Source organism: Fundulus heteroclitus, chromosome 1 (assembly GCF_011125445.2).
Source record: "Fundulus heteroclitus isolate FHET01 chromosome 1, MU-UCD_Fhet_4.1, whole genome shotgun sequence".
In the NCBI taxonomy this organism is placed as follows: domain Eukaryota; kingdom Metazoa; phylum Chordata; class Actinopteri; order Cyprinodontiformes; family Fundulidae; genus Fundulus; species Fundulus heteroclitus.
This window is the reverse complement of record NC_046361.1, coordinates 36853159-36876945: the sequence shown is the minus strand read 5'-3', so window position 1 is coordinate 36876945 and position 23787 is coordinate 36853159. Positions and strand designations below refer to the sequence as shown.

Here is a 23787-nt window from a genome sequence, read left to right as displayed (position 1 = left end):
ATTGATCAAAAAATAAAAAACACCCAATAATCCTGATTGATAAATTCCTGATATGTACTTTGTTCAATTCTGTAGCTGATGGAAACAATGTCAAATTGCCTCTGCCTCTGTCAGTCTGCTCCACTGATGCAATACTGCCCTCTGCAGCCACCTTAGAGAATTGCATGTGATTTAAACCACTACTGAGAATGATTATGCTGAATGACACATTCATGGTTATATTTTTTTAAAACGATGCTTTACGCATTAAAATTTGCGTCAGCACTTTTTCATATTCAACATCATCGATTATGTGGACTAATCTTTGCAGCCCTGGTTATAACAATCTGTTGGGAAATTATTTCCATAATGATTTTTAGAGAGTTTTAGTCCTTCACTCCAAAATATTCTGGTTTTAGGTGTGTTCACTAATGAGTCTTTGTGTAGAACTAATGCAAAAATAATGGCACTACAGGGAATTTGCTTTCAACCTAAATCCTACTCCATAATAAAACTGAATGAGTGACTTTCCTGATTTTTCCTGGTTTTGCATTAATCTGTTAATCCACCCAAGTGCAAGACATTAGAATTTACAAAGACTCCTGGATAGGTGGTGAAACATTTTCAGAGAAACTGAAAGTCCGCTTGTCTCCCATTCAAGCCTGTTTGCTGTTGCAATGACCCAGGCAACTGAGAATTTGGACAGGCATTAATCTGTCACTTTCTCCAGATCTTTTGCCAACTTTGATGCATATGTTTTATAAAAGAGCGGAGAAATTTCAAGTGTCAGCTTCTGACTGACATAAATAGTGCAAGGACTTTACAGTAAGCACATGTTCCCAATATTTGCTTCTCAACTGAGACTCGTTGGAACTGCTGCCAACACATCAGTCATGACCAAAGCAATCCTTGACATGCATTTACTGGAAACAGTCCCACAGAGATCTTTTCCCTTGACTTCCAACATGTTTGCTCCAAGTCCGGTTTTTCAACCATCACATATCTAGATGCCATGCCAGTGGAACCACAACAGACAAAGCCTGATCTTCCGGCATTATTCTGTTTGTCATGCTACTTTATCATTGAATTTAGTTCACCAAGTTCCCTTCATGTATTTGTACCTTTCTATATATACTGGGAGTTTGTGTCAGACCTTTGCATCCACTTGTCATGACCACGAATGTCACACTAATTTAGGGATTTCAGTTATTTAGTTGAACTGCTCTTTCCTAGGTTGGAAGGATTGGATCTCATGTCTGAAGATGTTTTGATCTCAGGATCTGCTGTGAATATTATCAACTTTACATAATTTGCTTCACTAAATGGGTTGAGTTACCGAAACAAATGGAATATTCAGTGAATAGTTAATTAGTCTGTAGATGACACGGGCATGTCATCTACAGTAGGTTTGTGAAGGCTGAAGAGCCGAACTTAGTGGAAACAAGTTGGAAATCATAGGAAAAGATCTCTGTGGGACTGTTTCCAGTAAATGCATGTCAAATATTGTTTTGGTCACGGCTGATGTCTGTAGCACTGAGTCACGGTTGAAAAGCTGCAGAACAGGGAAGCAAATGTTGTGGACACATGCTCACTATAAAGCTCCTGCACCATTTACTTCAGTCAGAAGCTGACAGGTGAAATTTCTTTGCTTTTTTATATAACATATGCATCACAGTAAGGAAAACATCTAGGGAAAATGATTGATTAGTGCAAAACACAGTGTTGAGCTGTCAGTACCTGCAGGGCCTTCTCTGCTGGCCAAGATTTCACGATTGGATTAAAATGTATTCGGATAAAATAATGGGACTGTGCCGTTTAAATGGGCACACAATCAATTAATCTGATCATAATGGGCCTGTATATGCACCTGGCTTTATTCAGAATAGAACCACTCTCAAGTGCGCAATTATCACATTCCCCTAAACTATAAAAATAGTAAACAAAGCTGTATCTTGCACTTGAGCAACCTGCAGTTGGTGCGCTGCTGTTTTCTCTCTGTCCAACATCTGGATATCATTGTCATCAAAAGAGTGTTTTTTGTTCTGGAGGAGCAGGTGGACTGCTGAATCTTTCCCTGAGCTGATGGCCCTCCTGTGCTGTGCCATGCGTTTATGTAGCTGTTGTTTACTTTCTCCAGTGTAGGAGTCTGAGCCGTCCTCGCTGCATTGGACTGCAGACACAACGCCGCTCAGCTGTGGTTTGGGTGTTCTGTCTTTGGGATTAACGGTTTTTGTCTGAGGGTGTTTTGTAGGTTTGAAATCTACTGGTATGTCGTGTTTGGAAACACCTGACATGTCTGGAATGACATGTTTTTGCATCTCTCTGTTCTCTCCTCTGTGTTCGATGCTGTGTTGTTTTGGGTAACCACAAGCTTGCAGTGATTTCCTGATGTGCTTGTGTTCTTTTTGTTTCTCTTCTGTGGCAGAGGGAATGTTGTCAGGCCAGTAACTCAGAGTTCCGATAACCAGTGGGCGATGTCAATTAAAATGCAGATTTTGGTCTATGTGTCTGGGCTTCCTGTAAACCTCAATTCTGAGACTCCCATCTCCCTCAATGTCTAACACACAAATCAGAAAGGGCAACATGTTGTTCTCGGCGTCCTCTCTGGTAAACGTGATGTTGCTGTCTGAGTTGATGTGGTTGGTGAATGCCTCAACTTCAAGTGTCATCCACGTATCCAAACCAGGGGGTTGGTGGTAACTTGTAAGTACTGAGTGCCCTGCTCTTTATTTTTTTTAATTTATTTTATTTTACTTATTTATTTGAATTAGGACAATGCACATTCATCAACATGTCAGCATAAAGCATCAATGTATATATGCCAGAATTAGCACAACAGCTAATTTGCATCCGCTGTCCTAAGGCAGGTAAGAACAGTGAACATTAAACAAGACACTACAGGAGAGAACAGAGTGGACACAAACAGATAAGATGCCAATAACATAAAATCACAATAAAATTAGGTTAACAGGCCCATGGAAACAGATCAATTTACCTGTGAACACATGTCTGGTTAGCTTTCAACCAATGTTTCAAGGAGAATTTCTTCTCCTCCTCCTCCTCCATGTACAAATTGGCCACAGTGGGTGACACTGGGGAGCCCATGGCACACCCATGTTTATGTCTGTAAAAGCTGTCTCTGTACTAGAAACATGTTGTTGAGAGACAGAGGTCCAACAAGTTACAAATCTGGATTGGCGTTAAACTGGTTCTGTCTTTTAGTGATTCATCATGGTCTAACTTGGTCCTGGCAGTGTTCACTGTCTCTGATGTTGGAATGCAAGTGAAAAGAGAGTTGACATCTAAAGAAACAATGGTTTCTCCTGGTGCCAGTCTGAGGTGTCGGGCTTTGAAAATTAAATCTGTGGAGTTTTGTATGTGGTGTGGAGTGTTTCCAACCAGCGGAGCCAAAATTGCTCCTAGACGTTTTGACACTGGGTCTGAGAGGCACCCCTTCTTTGTGTATTTCAGGAAGTCCGTATATCCATGGAAAGGCCTCACCTGGGTACAGCTAATTGTGGCTGATACGGTTGATCGCTTTCTGTTTTTTCAGTTTTTGTAGAAAGTTAGTTAATTTCTTTTTGTAGTTATTGGTTGGGTCTCTTTTTATGGTCTCGTATGTGTTATCTATACTAAGTTATTCCACGTCGGCAGTGCACCAAACACTGGCTGTTCAAGTGCGAGCCACCAGAACTGACAAAGACTCCAGGATAGGTGTTGAAACGTTTTCAGAAAGAACTGAACGAAAAGTCTGATTGCCTCCAATTTGGTGAAAGTAAAATCTATTGGGCTCTTTTTGGCATTAAGACAACAATTCTTAATACCACATTGCCAGACAGGACACTATTAAAAAATCCCATATCAAACAGGTTTCCAGAGTTTCCTTTTTTCATTTCTGGAATATCGCCAAAATTAGAAACATTCTGTCCAGGGGTGATGCTGAAAAACTAGTCCATGCATTTGTTACTTCAAGTCTGGACTGCTGTAATTCTTTACTATCAGGAAGTCCACAAAATGCAGTTCAAAATCTTCAGCTGATCCAAAATGCTGCAGCAAGAGTTCTGATGAAAATCAACAAGATGGATCATATTTCTCCTATTTTAGCTTCCCTTCACTGGCTTCCTGTTAAATCAAGAATATAATTTAAAATTCTTCTTCTAACGTATAACGCCCTTAATAATCAAGCTCCATCATATATCAGAGCTCTGATTACCCCGTATGTTCCTAACAGAGCACTTCGCTCTCAGACTGCAGGTCTGCTGGTGGTTCCTAGAGTCTCTAAAAGTAGAATGGGAGGCAGATCCTTTAGCTATCAGGCTCCTCTCCTGTGGAACCAACTCCCAGTTTTGGTCCGTGAGGCTGACACCCCGTCTATTTTTAAGACTAGGCCAAAAACTTTACTTTTTGGCTTAGGCTGCTGGAGGACATCAAGATCTATTTTTATTACCATATAACATAGACATTGAACATATAACATAGTAAGGATTCCTGGGTCAATGTGAGCTTCTGTGCTTTCTGTGTCTCTGCTCTGTCTTCTCTTAGCCCCAGTGGGTCGAGGAAGATGAGCGTTTACACTGAGCCTGGTTCTGGTTCTGCTGGAGGTTTTCCTCCCTGTGTTTCCTTAGATATGAAACCTTTTGACCAAGCTGTATGATTTGATTTAATTTAACTTTGTAAAGAGCCTTGAGATGACATGCACTGTGAATTGGCACCTGAGTTTAATTAATTTATAAGACTGTCTCAGTAATACAACTCTCCCTCTGCCTCTTCCTCTTCTTCATCCTGCAGAACAGCCCAAAGATGGAGATAATCAGAGGAGGACTGACAGATCAAATCACTTGCTGAGGAAATATCTTAGATTATTTTAGATTAGAGTTAGATCTTCCTGTAGGTTTACTTAGACAGGAAACTTTTTGACCAATCTCTATGATTTGACTGAATTTGACTTTGTAAAGAGCCTTGAGATGACATGTGCCGTGAACTAGCGCAATATAAATAAAATAGAATTGAACTGAAAAATAGATCTGAACTAAACTATGAAACAATCAGAGGTCAAAGTACAAACTGATCATTGGTGACTGATTTTTTCGTCCCAACAAAATAAGTCAATCTGTGGCAGGATTTTTAGCTCTGAGCTCAAAAGCCAGCAGAACAAATTTAAATGCTTCTTATAGTTCAGCAGAATTATTTATTGTGGTTTTATGCTTCAGTTTGGCGAGGATTGTACAGGCTTAGTGTTAAATATAAAAAAAACATTTTATTAACATATAAAACAATAAATGACAGATGGCGCTTTATGTTTTACTGCTTTGTTATATTGTGTGTTCAGTTTCAGAGCTGCTTGCTCCAGGATGGACACAGTGAATTTTCAGGTCATTTTATACTTTTTTAAAGGCTGGTGGTTTGTTAGAATTATTTTTACTATTCTCTACATGTTTTATTTATTTACTCATCACTGTTAAAAATGTTTTAAAGTGATTTTCAGATGACTAATCTTTCTCTTCTATGTCACAGAGCAAGGCTTTGTGAAGAGAAAGCAGATATCATTTATCTCATGATAAATGTTATTTTTGCAGCACTATCTGCAACTGTGATGAATTGCACCTAGCCATCTGTAGTTACTCCTTTCCCGGAGAACTGAATGCTCAATTGTTCGGCATAGCTGAACTGCTAGTTTATGATGTTGAAGGTCACATTGCACTTTGCTTCCCTGAGAAAATAAAAAAGCAAGGAAACGGCAGGTGTGTTTCAGAACGGCTAGGGGTTTTGAAACCGAGCATGTCCCTGTGTCGTTCTCCTTGCAAGAAAAGATCTAACGTCTGTTGTCTTTCTTCTCTTGTGTTGTTTAATAAATGTTTTAGGTGTTTAAACCTGACATGGTTAAAGTAATTTTCTATAAGATGTCTCCGTGGTTGCCCTTATCTCAGAGTCAATCCTCTTTTATTATGACACTAAAGGTCTGTTCACAATGTGATCAAAAAGTGATACCTAAATTATAAGATAGATTCAGCTACATTGAAAATACAAGTGTCTGGAAAATGGAAGTGACTCCTTATCACTGCACAGAAGTTGCTTTCTTTACCAGAAATCGTCAGAAATCTGCAGTTTATGGAATGCATATTATAGCACATGGTTTGTTGACACATCACACATCTGGTAATGTACTACTCTGTAGTAGAGCAGAGCAATAAAGAAATTGACTAATGCATTGATAGTAAATGTGTGCTTAAAAATTCAACTACACAATAAACGTGACCTATCAGGCGATACATGTGGCCACTGGTATTTAGGCTTTTTGAGAAGATAGAAGAAAGATTGTAAACATTAGTGTAAAAATATTTGAAGACTTTTTCTGGCTTCATTCAAACATACTTTGCCCTTTTAAACAGAAGTGGATATGACATTTTTAGATAAATATACTTCTACATGAAAACATTTCACTTTCAATTAAGGATGTCCTGCAATTTTTAAGGCAATACAGCGTTTAGTTAATAACAATTTCTGAATATAAATCCTATAAGCTATTAAGGTTTTAGTGCTTATTTTGAGGAACTCTTCAAGTTTGTGATGAAAACTGGACTTTTAATTTGTGTTCAGGTCACCCAGCTCGACTATGAAATTCTTCTCTTGCAGAGCAGATTTACAAGACAGATTTATCTTCAAAATAACAAAATACAAAAAGAAATAACCAAACACCCTGTGTTTAAGTATAAACTGTAGGTACAAAATGGTTCACAAAGAATTAAAAAAATGTAAGCAGGTCCAGGGTGAAACCTTAAGAGCTGTGTATGAAATACAGGAACATACTGGTGATGGTTTGAATTAATATAAAAATACCCTAAAAGTAACTACGTTTAATTAAATCAAAATTGTTGTGATGATATTTCACTGCAGATGTTTACTGCATGAGATTTGATGAGGAAATTACATTCAAATGCCTAATAACCCCAGTTCTAAAGTCCTTACACTGGCTCCCTGTATCTCAGAGAATAGACTTTAAAATACTTCTGTTAGTCTATAAATCCTTAAATGGCTTAGCACCTAAATACATCACAGACTTGTTATCAGTGTATCAACCCTCCAGACCACTAAGGTCTTCTGGCTCCAGTATACTCCACATACCTAGAACCAGAACTAAACATGGAGAAGCAGCATTTAGTTCCTATGCTCCGTTTATCTGGAACAAACTTCCAGAAAACTGTAGAAGTGCGGAAAGCCTGAGTTCTTTTAAATCAAGATTTAAAATCTGTTTAAAATTGCCTTTGACTGTTCTGGTTAAACAGTTTTACTGTTTTTAATGTTCTTTTTTGTTACTACATTCTATCCCTACTTGCTTTTATTCTATTTTCTATCTACATTTTATTATTTTGATATATCTTAATCATGTAAAGCACTTTGTATTGTCTTGTACTGAATTGTGCTATATAAATAAATTTGCCTTGCCTTGCCTAAACAGTAGCTATAATTGAGCTGTAAAAACTGGAGGAGAGTGACCTCTAGTGGTCAGAGGAGGAACTTCGTCCTTCTGAGAAGTTCCTGGTTTATCAGTGAAGGAGGAAGAGAAGCTGAGTTAGAAACGATCAGCAGCTCAGGATGAAGGTCTGTCACACTTTGATCTGCTTCTTCTTCCTCAGTGAGTACATTCTTTTATTTCTAGCAGTTTCTCTGACCTCCAGTTCATCATCCTTTCAGTTCAGTGAGCTTTTCTACCTTGTTGAAAAGTTTTAAGCTGTAGTTTTATACCCAATTTAACTTTAGTTTCACTAAAAAAAATTAAATTATCATTAAACTGGACTTCATGTTGCTTGTGTTTTTCATCACAAAACAGAAAACTACCCACCGTGAAGAGAAATTAAGTTAAACAAACAAATTATACAGTCACCTCTTATAGAGCACTCAGTCTGTTGATTTAGAGAACTTCAACAGAACTTGACTCTTCAATTAGTCAAAGAAACAGAGGAAACAGTTCTTTGCCTCATATTAAAAGTAGCAGACAAGGATCATCAACAGAAACCACTGGGAGCTAAAACACAAAAAACTTCACCACAGACACAACGAGAAAATCTGCAGAACAGAGCTGTGGTCAACAGAGATAAAAAAATGAAAAACTAAATCATGGTAACTTTTCAGCTTTTCCTCTAAGCTGTGATCTGCTCCTCAGTTGGAGATTTAACCAGGAGGAACAAAGAAATCAGAAGGTTGTGGAACTAAATAGATGTTTAGAAGATTTAGTAGAATCAGATGGAAATGTTGGAATCAATTCGCATTTATTCTCACATATTCAGTTGAATTTATAAATATATTTTCTCTTCACGCTGCTGAATCTCACATTAACTACTGACTGTTTATCTTCTCGGCAGCTCTGCAGGACGGAGACACTGGAGAACCTTATAGAGGAGAAGAAGGAAACAACATCACAGTTGCATGTTCATTTAGCTGGTTTGGAAGCAGGAGGTTCTTCTGTAGGGAAACCTGTGAAGGAGAAAATATCCTCATTGAAACAGCAGAAGACAGTTTTCAGAGAGGAAGATACAGCATTCTATATGAAATAAGAGGTCGTTTATCATCTGATATAATGTATGTGAGCATCACAGGGCTGAAAAGGTCAGACTCAGGATGGTACCGGTGTCAGTCTGATAAGACGTGGCTTCTACATGATGATTTTAATCTTATTGTGACTGAAGGTGAGTTTTCTGCTCACTGATAGCTTATTCGGATCCAAATAACTTCAGACAGGAAACTGGGTTTAAATAGTTCTGATGGTTTTAACTGATCTAAATCATCAAAGTGTGACTCATGCAGACAAATATCATCACTGGTGTCATTAATATGCAAAATTATGGTCAGCTTTAAACTCATTGGTTTAGATTCTGTTTAATTGTTCACAGCTTCAAACTCCTCAGAACCAAACTGGCCTCTGAAAACTTCTTCATCAACATTTCTGTCATCAGCTTCTCTAACAGCAACAAGAACAACAAAAACAACAGCAAGTTTTACACAAAGGCTGAGTTCCTCCTCTTCTTCCTCCTCATCTACAACCAGCAAACAGACCAGAACACCAACTGGACCCAAAGGTAAAGTTTCTCTTCATGTGTTTCTGATGTAGGTTTATCATAGTGAATGTGTTTTATGTTGAGCTCTTAATGCTGCTAACTTAAAATGTTGAATATATCATAAAAACACAGGTCACATTGTAAATGAAGCATGTACCTTCTTTTATCTTAGAACCAGAGGGATGTGCAGCGATGCCCATGCTTAAATGTTGTGTTTGCAAACAGTAACAATGATGATCAGAGCCTGATACGCTACAACTGATTTGTGGAACCCAATTTCAGCCACACACAGAGCTTCATCTTCAGCAGTTTATTGAAAGAAATGAATAGTGGAGGAGACCGGTGAACAGTTACAGACTGGAGCGGTGTAGATAATGGCAGGAGCTGGCAGACTCTGCGGAACTGGAGCTGGCGGACCAAAGGAGCTAAGGCAGGCGCAGGGAGTCAGGTAGCCTTCTGGGCTGTAGGGAGAGCGCAGAAGCTCCGGGTTACCCAGCTGCAAGAGTTCTTGGAGCGGATGAACAGCTGGCAGACACGAGAGGGGGAGTGCAGCTGACGTGCGGCGAGGGAGACAGCGAGGAAGCCGTGAGGCGAAGGCTGGAGCCTCAGGTGAGCGGAGGCTTGGCATGAGAGGTTTGTCAGACAGCATTCGGGGGAGGAATGAAGACGTTCCAGTGGGGATGAGCAAACTGGAGAGAGTCGTTATAGTAGGGCTTGCAGATGGACTGAGTCTCCTTAATTGACGACGGCAGATGGAAGTGATCAGGTGTGGAGTGAAAGCTGGGGTGTATGAAAGGAGGAAGGTGCTAGAAACTGTCCAGGTTGAGTCAGGCAAAACTAAACCCTGACACCCCCCCCCCCCAAAAAGTTGGCTTCCAGACAACCAAAGACAAAAAACAAGTCCAAAAAAATCAAAACAACCCACCCAGGGTGGGCGGAGGGAGGCTCAGAACTGAGGGCTAGAGTCCAACAACAAAAACATTACCCCAACAGGGTGAACGACGGGGAGTTTGGAGAAAAACGTGGTGGCCGAGCAGGAGGCGGATGGCCCCAGGAGAGCTCGAGCGGCTACATGTGGGCGCAGGAGACCCCAGGCGGCGGCAGCTTGAGAGTGATGCCGCACCCCTGCAAACTTGAGAGCGCTTGTGTCGCGGCTCGGCCGGCGACTGGTGACCAGACGGGCCCGGCCTGGCAGCCTCTGAGGCGGCCGTTGTGGTGAGCGACTCCGGCAGCAAAGCAGCAGGGGCTGTGGCATCCGGCAGAGCAGCTAGGTCTTTGGCGGGTTGCGGTGGGCGACCCCATACAGGCAGAGTCTGAGGCGGCCAGCGGCGGAGCAGCAGGGTCTCGGGTGGCCTGCGGTGGAGGAGGACCCTCGGAGGCCAACGATGGCGCTTCACCTGGCTCCCTCTGACGTAGAGCTCCAGAGCAGGACCTTTGGAGGACTCTGTGGCTGAGACTGGAGGAAGGTCCACCCGGACCCCTTCTCAGGACTGGGGAGCAATGGCTGGAGGCGGGTCCCCCTGGACCGCCTCACTCGACTGGGGAGCAACGGCTGGAGGCGAGTCCCCCTGGACCTGGGCCTAGTGGGTCTCGGGTGCGGTGGAGGCCGGCGGTGACGAAGCAGCAGGATTGGCAGCGGCCTGCGAAGAAAGAACCTCTGATGATGCGGCCGGAGAAGCTGGGTAATCCGCGGCAGCCCTCACTCTGACATATGCCACACCCACGCTGGCTGGGGCCGTGGGTGCTGCTGAAGCTCTCACCTGAGGAGCCAGCTGGGCCTTGTGGAGATGATGACTGAGACCGTGGGGAACTGGAGAGCGTCTTGCCTGGCTCATCGGAGCAGCCGTGACCACGTCAGACCGTCTCACTGGGGAGGAAGGGGTGATGTCGGCTTTAGTCGACGTAGACACTGCAGTGGCATCAGAATTAGCCTCAGGACGAGCAGTGGAGGTGTTCTTATGCCGTCGACCACGCCGCCAACTGGGAGGAGCCAGGCAGCGTAGGGGAAGCTGCTACTGTCGATGAGGCAGTGGGAATGGCAGTGGGAGTAGCGGCTGGAGCAGCGAACATGGCGGCCAAGCAGGTAAACGGTGGACCATTGATGGACTGGAAGGCAGCTGACCAATGGACCTCTTCAAAGAGGCCGATTATACTGGGGTGCCCCGGAAACCTCGGGGCTAACGTTGCGAGCTGGTCCTCCCAGAAGTCGCGCACCTGGGCTGCTGCTTCCTCTTGCAGCGACGGCGGGCTCAGTAAAGCCACAATCTTTATGCAGGCTTTTATCCCCTCACGAATGGACACCACCGTGGCACTTACATCAAACGGCGCAGGGTCCATTTGGCCAGAAAGCATTCCAAGGAGGAATGAACACCGCAGGTGGAAGTGATCAGGTGTGGAGTGGAAGCTGGAGGTAGGGAAGGAGGAAGGTGCCAGAAACTGTCCAGGGTGAGGCAGGCAAAACTGAACACTCGCAGAAACCAAGCTGTTCTCTTGTCATCACTGCAGGTCTGTTGTGTTTGCAAACAGTAACAATGATGAAGATCATCAGCTGTTGGCTAAGAAGATTCTGATACGCCACATTTACCACTTTGTCATAATGAAACCAAGCTGTTCTCTTGTTAATATCACTGCAGGTCTGCTGCTTTATGTGGTTCTGACTCTGGTCGCCAAGATCATCTTATTATCAACACCTTTGGTGATTTTCTGCTGGAAGAGGAGACTCACTAAGAGCAAAGGTGAGGATACACAAAGCACAAAAACACCTGTGTTGTCCTACATTAAAGAAATAATTTAGGTTCAGGTTTTCTCAGCCATGAAGGCTTCTTCCTTATTTTCTTCTCCTTCAGAGATTTGTGGGATCATAAAAGTAACTGTGAAGAACAGATTTTTAAAGCTTAATTTAGCAATAATTAAACAACAAGTCACTGAATGTTTTTGTAAACAATTATCAGGTCAGTCAGGACAGAGACATCCCTGAGGAGGCAGGAGATAAAATTAAACATCTGACTGATGATCAGAGATTCTCCAACAAATGTACAGAAACAGGAAATTATTTGTGAACATTAAAGAAGTTAATATGTCAGCTGCTTGATTTCTAGAGATTATTTATGTTTATTGTGTCAGAGCAAAATCTACCCAACCTTCTCTGTGCATCAATCAGCAGTGGTTGTTTCTGCACATCAGCTTGATGCTGAACAAGTTTTTTAGGATTTTATTGATATTTCCTGGAAAATCTCTGGAAATCAGCAGTTTCAGCTCTCTGATCTGAATGTTTTTTCAGATCCTGCTGCAGCAGTTCCCGGCCTCCGAGGGTCCTCCTCCATCGTCGGCCTCTCTCAAGTGAGTTTGAATCATTTTAAAACACTTGAGTTTAATTAATGTGTATAAAACTGTCTCTGTGATGCAACTCTTCCTCCTCCTCTTCTTTGTCCTGCAGAACAGCCCAGAGACAGAGATAACCAGAGGAGGACTGATCAAATCATCTGCTGAGGAAATATCTTCAGTTTAGCTCTGAGCTCAAAAGCCAGAAAAACTAATTTAAATGCTTCTTAAAGTTCAGCAGAATTACTTCTTGTGGTTTTATGCATCACTTTGACCAGGATTGTAGAGGCTTACTGCTACATATATTAAACCATTTTATTAACATGTAAAACAGTAAATAACTGATAGCGCTTCTTGTTTTACGCCTTTTTTATTTTGTGCGTTCAGTTTCAGAGCTGCTTGCTCCAGGATGAATACGATGAATTTTCAAGTCATTTTATACTTTTTTAAAGGCTGGTGGTTAAAGTAATTTATTTATAATCTTCTCAGTCTTCTGTAAGTAAATTAGTTTCATGGACACCAGTAAATCTTATGCACCACATGAGGTTGCTCAGAGTTATTTTAATTTGATCAATGTAAATTAGTTTCATGGACACCAGTAAATCTTATGCACCACATGAGGTTGCTCAGAGTTATTTTAATTTGATCAATGGTCATAATTTATCAGATCTAATCAGACTCAACTGGTCCAATCATCAAAGCAATAGATTATATTCAAGCACCGCTGACTTGCAGCAAGACGGTCAAGTGTTTGAATCCCGCCCCTGGGTCTTTCTGGGTGTTCTCTCTGTGCTTCATTATCTCCCCGGGTGCCGCAGCATCCTATCGAATGCTCTTTTTTGGTCTAGTTCTGTAGTTGCTGGATGCTGCCTTGTTTGGTTTATTGCCTTTAGTGTTTGTTTATTTTAACCCGTTTATTTAGTGTCATGGTTAGTTCTGATAAACCCAAAACACAGCCACACACTGAGCTTGGTTAAGTGCTTTACTGAAGATATGCAGCAGAGGAGAAAGAAGCCAACAGCCTGTATCAGCTGAGCGGGATGATGAGGATGGCAGGAGCTGGTGGATGGGCAGGAGCTGGAGAGCTGCGGCTGCTGCACTGTAGAGCCAGGCAGATGCTGGGAGCCTGGGGACATGCAGGACAGTTGAGAGGGTGCTGAGGTCCGAAAGGAACCAGTTGCTCAGTAACAAAAGAGTTCTTGAAGCTCTAGGGATTGGAGGTAAGCCGGCAGCACAGCATCGTGATTGCTTGGAGCGCTGGAGTAGCAGAAGACCCAGCAGCACAGCTGAGTGAGTACTTGGAGCGCTTGAAGTTGCAGGTAAGCCGGCAGCACAGCTGTAGAAGGTACCAGCAGGCGGGCAGGCAGTCGTAGGAAACTTCTGGCTAGCAGGCGTGGGAAGCTCAGACTAGCAGACGAGAGAAAACACGAGGCAAGACGATGTTTGGGTGAAGACAATCCAGCGGAGAAGAGAAGACCGAGGAAGGCTTTTGTAGAGGGGTGAGCAGGTGGAGTGAGTTCTAGCTTGATTGGAGCTTGACAGGTGTGATTGATTGCTGTGGAGTGGAAGCTGGGTGTATGGTAGGTGGAGAGTGCCATAATAGTCCAGGATGCAGTGGGCTAAAACTGCATCCTGACATTTAGGTAATGGATACCATTAGTTAATTCTGTATTATTTTGGTATTGTTGTCTGTAAGATTTCTTCCTGCATTTCCTCCTTTTCTGCTTTATCGTTCTTCCCCTCCCTCAGGTCTCTATCTTGATTGCTCTCACCTGTCTCCCATAATCATGGAACGCGGAATGCATTTCAAATTGGTCGGGCCCATCAGGCAATAATCCCAATATCACTACCCATCACATATGCACGCGCCCGCATACACATAAAACACCAGCATCCCCTTGATCACGCAACTGATTTGCGTCACACGACACAAGACAAGCGATTTTTAGACACCAGAATGTATTGCTTTCTCATAGGCTGTGGTCCCTGAGCATGATAAATGTGTCTGATTTTATAATTAAAATCGGCACCAAATTTTTATTTAACTTTTTTTCTGACGTTCCAGCACACACGCCCCGGATTTATTTCCACTTACAATCATTATATTACAGCTAACACAATATTTACAGAATAAAAATCCTTTAAAAAGAAAAGTCAAACTCACCCCTGCTCTAAATATTCCCGAAAAAGTGTCTCCGTCTGTCATTATGCTGGATGAAGTCCCTGGCTATCCTCAAAGCATCCACTGTGGTCAAAAGATCCCTGTGTGTGTGGGCGCGCATCAAGCTATTTAGTCTTTTCTGGGTCATTGTTGATCTCAGGTAGGTCTTGATACGACGGAGGGACGAGAAACACCTCTCAGCACTTGCAGTGGACACTTAAAGCTAACGAAGCTAACGAAGCAAACGAAGTAGCGGTCATAAGCAGCGCAGATGTGGCTTGCACTGGCGTACCGCGAGCGAGCTATTTTTAGAACGTGACATCATATCACGTGGTACAAGTAGGGCAAATATGCGTTTTCCTCCACTCTTTCGCTGTACGTTACCCTTGGTTTTACTCAGTAAAACTACCGCTTTTTCTAAGTCTAAGACGTCTCCTAACCATGGTTTTTAAACATTGTTGTTATGGAATGTGCAACAGCGACTCGAGGTACGCTGATAGGCTGCATATAAAGGATGTTAAAGCCGCAAGCGGCGTCGATCGGCCCTCGCGATCGGCCCTCGCGATCGGCCCTCGCAGCCAGCTGGCCAGCCGGCAGTGCCGGCTGGCCAGCTGGCCGGCGGGGTTTGCGCACCGCCGGCCCTACCGGTTCCGTGGTCCGTGCCCATAATCATCTGACTATCAACACCTGCTCTTCACGTGTTCTCTTCTGTCTGCTCCCTGTATATAAACTGCCTGGATTTCCCCCATCATTTGCTGGTTTCTCTGTTATTCTTTCCAAATGTAAAATCCTATTTATTTGGGTCCGAAGACAAATAAATTAAGCACATTTTGGCATATTAAAGGGGACTAGTAATGTATACATTTTTACAAACTTCTAATCCAGTAGCTTCCAGGTTTCATACAAAGGGTTTCAGATTAAATTATCATGCCCTCTAGGCTTATATTTTAATTCAGTGTTTTAGACTTAGTTTGTGCTCTACCATTTAGTAAAAAAAACCCTGAAAAAAACATTTTAGGATATTTGCCATAACAAGACCATGTGACCAAAGGTCCAATTTTACACATGCACGCAACGGCTAAACAAGAAGAAGCAATGGAGCTGAGCGACTCAGCAACGTCCAGCAGAGGTGTGAAAAGAAAGAGGAAATGATCAAGATTAGGTGTGAAAAAACGGCAAAAATATTTGATTCCAAGACAGAAGAGACCGGAGCAGCGCTGAGCTGTTACTTTACTGTGAGTTTATGTCTGCTGATCGGGCCTGGTGCAAGACTTTAAAAGGACTAAACACTATCAAGATGAACGCTTAGCATCTTGATATAAACAATATATATTGTTTTATTAATGATAAATATGTTATCATATATGTTTTGTTCTCTCTCTTTTTCTCTTCATAGCAGGTAGACCTGGTCAGGCGTTCTGTTAGCTGTGACATCACCCAGGGAAGACAGATCACCCGCTATTACCATCTAATGTAAAACAGATTACTGGGTCAATGTGAGCTTCTGTGCTTTCTGTGTCTCTGCTCTGTCTTCTCTAAGCTCCAGTGGGTGGAGGCAGATGAGCGTTCACACTGAGCCTGGTTCTGGTTCTGCTGGAGGTTTTCCTCCCTGTTAAAGGGGAGTTTTCCTCTCCACTGTCGCTTCATGCATGCTCAGTATGAGGGATTGCTGCAAAGCCATCAACAATGCAGACGACTGTCCACTGTGGCTCTACGCTCTTTCAGGAGGAGTGAATGCTGCTTGGAGAGACTTGATGCAACCTGCTGGGTTTCCTTAGAGAGGAAACTTTTTGACCAGTCCGTATAATCTGATTGAATTTGACTTTAGAAAGTGCCTTGAGATGATATGTATCATGAATTGGCGCTATATAAATAAAATTGAATTGAATTATATTTTATCGCCTTAGTATGTGACTAGGCCCTTTTAAGTAAACAATGTGAGAGTGATATTAAAAGCGATATCTTTTGGTGGCTTTGGTGGTAAATATATGTTCTACAATAAAAAGATGGAGATGATCTGTTGTTGTGGAGTCACTGCCTCATTTCTTTGTTTTGCTCTTACCTGAGATGTTGTTGCTGCATATCTGTGGTTTTTATCATCAGGGGGTTTAAAAGGGAGATCCACTCTACTTTCTCTGCATTCGTAACCTTTACTTGAACTGCTGCAAAACAGCTCACAGCACCAGCATTGGTGCTCTCTTCCTCTGGGTGTAACCAAGACTGAGAGCCTAAAGGTCTGTTCACAATGTGATCAAATAGTTATTATCAAAATTATAAGGTAGATTTATCTACAGTGAAACTACAAGTATCTCTAGGTGTTTATTTTTGGTCTAGTTCTGTAGTTGCTGGATGCTGCCTTCTTTGGTTTATTGCCTTTAGTGTTTGATTATTTTTATCCTGTAGTTGTAGAGGATTTTCATTAGCACTTTCTGTATTATTTTGGTATTATTGTCTGTAAGATTTCCTCCTGCATTTCCTCCCATTCTGCTCTATCGTTCTTCCCCTCCCTCACATCTCTACCTTGATTGCTCTCACCTGTCTCCCATAATCATCTGACTACCAACACCTGCTCTTCACGTGTTCTCTTCTGTCTGCTCCCTGTATATAAACTGCCTGGATTTCCCCCATCATTTGCTGGTTTCTCTGTTATTCTTTCCAAATTTGAAATCCTTTTTATTTGGGTCTGAAGACAAATAAATTAGGCAAATTTTGGCATATTAAAGGGGACTAGTCATGTATTACATTTTACAAACTACTAATCCAGTAGCTCACTCTGGTTGCATACAAAGGGTTCCAGATCAAATGATCATGGCCGGTAGGCTTATATTTTAATTCTGTGTTTTAGACTTAGTTTGTGCTCCACCATTTAGTAAAAAAAAAAAACGAAAAACATTTTTTGTGTTAATTTGCCATAACAAGACCATGTGACCAAATGTCCAATATTACACATGCATGCAACGGCTAAACAAGAGGAAGCAATGGAGCTGAGCGACTCAGCAACGTCCAGCAGAGGTGTGAAAAGAAAGAGGAAATGATCAAGATTAGGTGTGAAAAAGCGGCAAAAATATTTGATTCCAAGACGGAAGAGACCGGAGCAGCGCTGAGCTGTTACTTTACTGTGAGTTTATTAAATTTAACTGCTGATCGGGCCTGGTGCAAGACTCTAAAAGGACTAAGTAAACACTGTCAGGATGAATGCTTGGCATATATATAATTTTATTAATGATAAATGTTATATTTTATAGCCATAGTATGTGACTAGGCCCCTTCAAGTAAACAATGTGAGAGTGATGTTAAACGCAATGTCTGTTGGTGGCTTTGTAGTAAATATATTTTCTAAAATAAAAAGATGGAGAGGATCTGCTGTTGTGAAGTCACTGCCTCATTTCTTTGTTTTGTTCTTACCTGAGATGTTGTTGCTGCATATCTGTGGTTTTCATCATCAGGGGGTTTAAAAGGGAGATCCGCTCTTTCTCTGCATTCGTAACCTTTACTTGAACTGCTGCAAAACAGCTCACAGCACCAGCGTTGGTGCTCTCTTCCTCTGGGTGTAACCAAGACTGAGAGCCTAAAGGTCTGTTCACAATGTGATCAAATAGTTATTATCAAAATTATAAGGTGGTTGTGGAAAACTCCCTGCTGAAAGCTGCGTCGTGACGTCAGAGACGTTATTAGGAATATACCACGCGCCTGCGCACATTCATGAACAGACTTTAGTGTGTGCTCCGCTAGCAGGCACTTGTAGCTTTGCTTCAGCACCTTACTAAATTGTTGATTCCTTTGTGTGTACGTGTGCGTTGATGACAATGTAAGTACATAATTCCTACATACGTTTGTGTTTACTGCACGCTATTAGTTCGGTAACCATGTAACTTTAGTTGCCGCGAGCTCCAGTGTGTTCAGACGAGGAAGTACCAAGCTGACGTTCATCTATTGGTTTGCCGTCGCGGGAGTGGTTCAGTTTGGGAGCTGTTTGGCAGTGCTCTGAATTGTAGCGTCGTTTCTGCTATTCTGGGGATGTTCAGGATTGTGGGCTGGCTTCCGAGTGTGGTGCGGAGCGCTTGTGGAGCCGGTGTGTTCGGGTAGATAGTCGTTTCTCGACCGTGCGGGGAGGGGAGCTGCTTCTACCATTTGTGGTCTTTGTATGCCACCTTGTGGACATTTGGTGTGCTGCATTCATGTGTTCTGTGTTGACACCCTGGGTGCCCAGTTCTCAACTGTGTTATCCTGTTGTTGCTTGCTACTTGCGGTGGTCCTCTTCCTTGTTACATTACTGTTACTAAAATGTTACATAATTACAATATATATTGGTAATGTAACTGGATATATATATTTGATTCTACTTGAAACCAAATATTCTGCATATGTTAGAATTTGTATATGTATATCTGGAATCTAGATGTACAATATTATTATTATTATTCCTGTATATGTTTATCTTGCAGAAACCACGCGTACCTCTACACACTCATATATTCTCTTACATGATCAGCAATAAAGTCCGTAAGAACACCTAAAGTCGCAGCTGTTCTCTGACCGGAGCACATAGTCAGTGAGGGAGCGACTAGCTACCAACGTACACGTCCGTCACAGTGGTACATGTGGCTTTTTAAGAAAATAGAAGAAAGATTGTAAACATTAGTGTGAAATGATTTGCAGATGTTTTCTGGCTTCATTTAAACATGTTTTGCCCTTTTTAAACAGAACTGCAAATTACATTAATTATTAATTAATTATTTATATCAATATATTTCTTTATGAAAACCTTTCATTATCAATCTATGATGTCCTGCAATTTTTATGGCAATTTAATGTTTAGTTAATAACAATTTATGAATATAAATCATATGAGCTATTATCAAGATTTTATTGCTTAGGAAATTAGATTCAAATGCCTTAAATGTATAGGCGACTGTGGCCTATGGGTTGAGTAGTCGTCTGGCAATCAGAAGGTTGTGGGTTCGATTCCAGCTTCCCCTTGCCACATGTCGATGTGCCCCTGGGCAAGGCACTTAACCCCAAATTGCCTACCACTCTGGGTCCCTGACCCTTAACCCCAGATTGCTCCCCAGATGCCACACAATGGCAGCCCACTGCTCCCCAAGGGTGATGGGGTAAAAGCAGAGAACAAATTTCGTTGCAATGTATGTTTTAATGACAATAAAGATGATATTAGTATTATTAAACAGAAGCTATAATTCAGCTGTAAAAACAGGAGGACAGTGACCTCTGGTGTTTAGAGGAGGAACGCCATCCTTCAGAGAAGTTCCTGGTTTATCAGTGAAGGAGGAAGAGAAGCAGAGTTAGAATCCATCAGCAGCTCAGGATGAAAGTCTGTCACACTTTGATCTGCTTCTTCTTCCTCAGTGAGTACATTCTTTTATTTCTAGCAGTTTCTCTGGCCTCAGTTCTTCTTCATTTCAGTTCAGTGAGTTTTTCTACCTTGTTGAAAAGTTTGAAGCTGTTTCTGTAGTTTTATCTGTTGGTTTCTATGGTAAAATATCTTGATGATCATTTTAAATATAAATGCCTTCATTCTAAGGTTAATTGAACTACTTAAAAAAAACAAATGTATAATTAAACTGGACTTCTTGTTGCTTTTGTTTTTCATAAAAAATACAGAAAACTAACCACCGTAAAGAGGTTGAAATGCAGATTTAGATAAACTAAATGTACATTTACCTCTTATAGAGCGCTGATTTAGAGAACTTGTAGTTTTTTACGACTCTTAGATTAGTAAAAAAAAACAAAAAAAAAAAAAACAGAGGAAATGGCTCTTTGTTTATGGATTTAAAGCAGCTGAAGAACATCACCAGAAACCACTGAGTGCTAAAATACCCAGAACTTTGTCACAGACACAGTGATAAAATCTGCAGAACAGAGCTGTGGTCAACAGAGATAAAGATGACCTGAAAAACTAAATCTTGTTAACTTTTCAGCTTTTCCTCTTTGATCTGCTCCTCAGTTGGAGATTTAACCAGGTGGAACAAAGAAATCAGAAGGTTGTGCAGCTAAATAGATATTTAGAGGATTTAGTAGAATCAGCTGGAAATGTTGGAATCAATTCGCATTTATTCTCACACCTTCAGTTGAATTGATAAATATATTTTCTCTTCACGCTGCTGAATCTCACATTAACTACTGACTGTTTATCTTCTCAGCAGCTCTGCAGGATGGAGACACTGGAGAACCTCGTAGAGGAGAAGAAGGAACCAACATCACAGTTGAATGTTCATCTATATCTTCTGGAAGCAGGAGGTTCTTCTGTAAGGAAACCTGTGAAGGAGAAAATATCCTCATTGAAACAACAGAAGACAGAGCTCAGAGAGGAAGATACAGCATTCAGTATGAAGATAACGGTCATTTATCATATAATATAATGTATGTGAGCATCACAGGGCTGAAAAAGTCAGACTCAGGAAAGTACCGGTGTCAGACTGATAAAACGTGGCTTGGAACTCAATATGATGATTTTGATCTTATCGTGACTGAAGGTGAGTTTTCTCTTAAAAATCTTCCTTCATGTCTCTGAAAGAAAACTCTGCTCACTGACAGCTTGTTCTGATCCAAATAACCTCAGACAGGTTTAACTAGTTCTGATGGTTTTAACTGATCTAAATCACTCAAAATGTTCAAACTGTGACTCATGCAGACAAATATCATCACTGGTGTCATAAAGATAAAACATTATGGTCAACTTTAAACTCAGTATTTCTGATTCTGTTTAATTGTTCACAGCTTTAACCTCCTCAGAACCAAACTGGACTCCATCAACTACAACCAGCCAACAGACCACAACATCAACTGGACCCAAAGGTAAAGTTTCTCTTTATGTGTTTTAGATGTTGGTTTATTATAGTGAATGTGTTCATGAATTTCTTCACGTGGGTAGAAATCTAACAATGTTGATAAAACTGTTAAAAGGCCACAACATTATATTTATTCAAGATAACAACATGTTGCTACGATGGTTCTGGATTATCTTAACTGGGTTTAATATGAAGGGTTCTGTAATGCAGAAGCACAACATTAAAAATGTAACGAGTTAATCCAAGTTTATGTAAATAATACACAAGGTATCTATTGGTGTGTTTTAGTCTAACAGAGAGAACAGAATTCTCTCTGTTAGACTAAAACAAAGATATCAGAAGGTTGTGCAGCTAAATAGATGTTTAGAGGATTTAGTAGAATCAGCTGGAAATGTTGGAATCAATTCACATTTATTCTCACACCTTCATTTGAATTTATAAATATATTTTCTCTTCACGCTGCTGAATCTCACATTAACTACTGACTGTTTATCTTCTCAGCAGCTCTGCAGGACGGAGACACTGGAGAACCTCGTAGAGGAGAAGAAGGAACCAACATCACAGTTTCATGTTCATTTAGTTGGTCTGGGGGCACGAAGCTCTTCTGTAGGGAAACCTGTGAAGGAGAAAATATCCTCATTGAAACAACAGACAACAGTTTTCAGAGAGGAAGATACAGCATTCTGTATGAAAAGAAAGGTTATTTATCAGCTGATATAATGAATGTGAGCATCACTGGGCTGAAAAAGTCAGACTCAGGACGGTACCGGTGTGGCTTGGATAGAACGTGGCATGGAACTCTATATGATGATTTTGATCTTATTGTGACTGAAGGTGAGTTTTCTCCTGAAAATCTTCCTTCATGTCTCTGAAAGAAAACTCTGCTCACTGATAGCTTGTTCTGATCCAAATAACCTCAGACAGGAAACTGGGTTTAACTAGTTCTGATGGTTTTAACTGATCTAAATCATCCAAAATGTTCAAACTGTGACTCACCTAGAAAAAAAATCATTATTGGTGTCATTGATATGAAGAATTATTGTCAGCTTCAAACTCAGTGGTTCTGATTCTGTTTAATTGTTCACAGCTTCAACCTCCTCAGAACCAGTCTGGACTCCATCAACTTCTCCATCAACATTTCTGTCATCAGCTTCTCTAACAACAACAACTTTAACACAAAGGCTGAGTTCCTCCTCTTCTTCCTCCTCATCTACAACCAGCCAACAGACCAGAGCATCAACTGGACCCAAAGGTAAAGTTTCTCTTCATGTGTTTTGGATGTTGGTTTATTATAGTGAATGTGTTCATGAATTTCTTCATGTTGCTTTAAATCCAACAATGTTGATAAAACTGTTAAAAGGCCACAACATTATATTTATTCAAGATAACAACATGTAGCTACGATGGTTCTGGATTATTTTAACTGGGTTTAATATGAAGGGTTCTGTAACACAGAAGCAGAAAATGAAAAGTAATCAAGTTAATCCAAGTTTATGTGAATAATACACAAGGTATCTATTGGTGTGTTTTAGTCTAACAGAGAGAACAGAATTCTTTTAGCAGAGGGAGGAGAAAGAAAATGGTTTTAATTGGTAGCAAAATAAAATGCTGTTTTTTTTATTTCCATCTGAGTTAGATTCTTGTTGTACTTAATAGTTTATAACTACATATCCATGTCCCATGTCTCACCAAAAATATAATTTTGGAGTTTTCTGTTAAAACTAATCAAAATTTTTTTGTCATTTCATTTAAAAAGGACATAACCTGCCTGAGGTGCAATCTGTGGATCTGAACTTTCATGGACTTTCACAGGCTTTCAGTTTTTTGAAGTCGCTTCATGTCATGCGTTTAATAACATGTTTCAATGCAATGATGAAAAATTAAGACAAAATAAAAATAAAACTGCTTAAAATGTCTCATCATTGATTTTTTGACATTCTTAAACATCCCAGATGCTGTAGCTTAGAAATCAGCCTCTCTGACTTAACGAGGTCACAAAATTGCTGATGAAGTGTTTCTTTCATATTTACAGGTTTATATATGTATATATATATATAATGTGAACCCATAGACTGTGAACCAGTTTCTCTGAGTAAAACTCAGCTGTTAACATCCCTGCAGATCTGCTGCTGTATGTGGTTCTGATTATCGCCGTCCTGATCTTCATGTCGGCAGCAGCTCTGCTGATTTTCTTCAGGAGGAAGCGCTTCGGTCGACAGAAAAGTGAGTTACAAGATACACTGTGCATTGTTTCCATCACTTGCAGAAAATGATCCATATCACCCGAAACTAAAATCACTTTGCTCGCCTTTTCAACCTAAATTTCACCTTTTTATTTTAAAATCAAAATAAAGTCAATAAGTATAAACAGCAGGCTTGAGAATATCTTTAATGTTGAAGAAAAAGGAAAATATATTCAATAAAGAAGATCATTCTATCTGTTATTTGTAGATCATTCTGGTCA

At 40.9% G+C, this 23787-nt stretch overlaps 1 protein-coding gene and 1 long non-coding RNA gene across 2 annotated transcripts in view; both read left to right on the top strand.

Moving 5' to 3' along the window:
- Positions 1–7520: 7520 nt before the first annotated feature.
- The window catches only part of LOC118566571, a 56338-nt gene continuing 40071 nt past the window's right edge, over positions 7521–23787 (top strand). Inside the window, exons 1-4 of the mRNA XM_036149235.1 lie at positions 7521–7612; positions 20679–21008; positions 22411–22575; positions 23445–23546. Coding sequence (XP_036005128.1) covers positions 7573–7612; positions 20679–21008; positions 22411–22575; positions 23445–23546 — 637 coding nt within the window. The 5' untranslated portion in view covers positions 7521–7572. The remainder of the gene's footprint in view (positions 7613–20678; positions 21009–22410; positions 22576–23444; positions 23547–23787) is intronic.
- LOC105920099 lies at positions 8706–12756 on the top strand. Its single transcript, XR_001165357.3, has 4 exons — positions 8706–9053; positions 11666–11767; positions 12313–12371; positions 12469–12756. It is a non-coding gene; the product is annotated as an uncharacterized LOC105920099 (long non-coding RNA).